The sequence below is a fragment of the Rhagoletis zephyria genome, unplaced genomic scaffold (genome assembly GCF_001687245.7).
Source record: "Rhagoletis zephyria isolate East Lansing unplaced genomic scaffold, Rhagoletis_zephyria_1.1 Rzeph_scaffold_43453, whole genome shotgun sequence".
NCBI classification, from domain to species: domain Eukaryota; kingdom Metazoa; phylum Arthropoda; class Insecta; order Diptera; family Tephritidae; genus Rhagoletis; species Rhagoletis zephyria.
The window spans coordinates 1,449-2,535 of record NW_016200508.1 but is presented as its reverse complement, the minus strand read 5'-3'; the positions used below and the strand labels follow the sequence as shown (position 1 = coordinate 2,535).

Sequence of the window (1,087 nt, the reverse complement as noted above, 5' to 3'; positions counted from 1 at the left end):
CACCCGACCATGCCGATGATCAAGCTGCAGAGCAGTGATGAGGAGATCTTCGAGGTGGACGTCGATGTGGCCCGCATGTCCGTCACCCTGCGCACCATGCTGGACGACCTGGGCATCGAGGAGGACGACGGCGAGCCCATTCCGGTGCAGAACGTCAACAGCTCCATTCTCCGCAAGGTGATCCAGTGGGCGACGTACCACAAGAACGATCCGCCCACCCCGGAGGATGATGACACGCGCGAGAAGCGCACTGACGACATCTCCTCCTGGGATGCCGACTTCCTCAANCAAGGTGATCCAGTGGGCGACGTACCACAAGAACGATCCGCCCACCCCGGAGGATGATGACACGCGCGAGAAGCGCACTGACGACATCTCCTCCTGGGATGCTGACTTCCTCAAGGTCGACCAGGGCACGCTCTTCGAGATCATCCTCGCCGGTACGTCTTTTGTTTAACCCTCAGCCTTTTTAGAAACGTTTTCTAACAGTGATGTCTTGTTNAGGTCGACCAGGGCACGCTCTTCGAGATCATCCTCGCCGGTACGTCTTTTCTTTAGCTTCAGCTTTTTTAGAAACGTTTTCTAACAACGATGATGTCTTACTTGATTGTTTGTTTGCTTGCAGCCAACTACTTGGACATCAAGGGACTCCTGGACGTCACCTGCAAGACCGTGGCGAACATGATCCGCGGCAAGACCCCGGAGGAGATCCGCAAGACGTTCAACATTAAGAACGACTTTACTCCTCAGGTATGGCATTCTACTATTTAAAGAAGTATAAATGGGACAGCTCTTTCTAACCTATTCTACTTTTTCGCCTTGCAGGAAGAAGAGCAGATCCGCCGAGAGAATGAGTGGTGCGAGGAGAAGTAACCGGGGGAAGCAGCAACCGAGTTGCAAAGTTTAGGGCAGTTTGGCCGAGAATGTTCACGTTTGGGCTGGGCGATCCCACTGTGTTGTCACCTGTTTCGCTCCTCGACGGCAACTTTCCGGTCAACTTCGATCTCCCTCTTTCTTTCTCTTTATCTGTCTCTCTCTCTCTCTCTACTATCGCCCGATTTATTTGTCCTGACTGCTTTTTACTTCT

General features: G+C 52.7%; 1 protein-coding gene across 1 annotated transcript; it reads left to right on the top strand.

Moving 5' to 3' along the window:
• Positions 1–9: 9 nt before the first annotated feature.
• Positions 10–873, top strand: LOC108355214 (S-phase kinase-associated protein 1-like). Its single transcript, XM_017606383.1, has 4 exons — positions 10–177; positions 293–440; positions 626–750; positions 826–873. The coding sequence occupies exons 1-4, from the start codon at positions 10–12 to the stop codon at positions 871–873; spliced, it is 489 nt and encodes a 162-aa protein (XP_017461872.1).
• The last annotated feature ends 214 nt before the right edge of the window (positions 874–1,087 follow it).

Coding starts and splice junctions, on each gene's coding strand:
- LOC108355214 (XM_017606383.1), top strand. CDS start 10: ATGCCGATGATCAAGCTGCAGAGCAGTGATGAGGAGATCTTCGAGGTG. Junction 441..625: donor CTTCGAGATCATCCTCGCCG/GTACGTCTTTTG, acceptor GTTTGCTTGCAG/CCAACTACTTGGACATCAAG. Junction 751..825: donor AGAACGACTTTACTCCTCAG/GTATGGCATTCT, acceptor TTCGCCTTGCAG/GAAGAAGAGCAGATCCGCCG.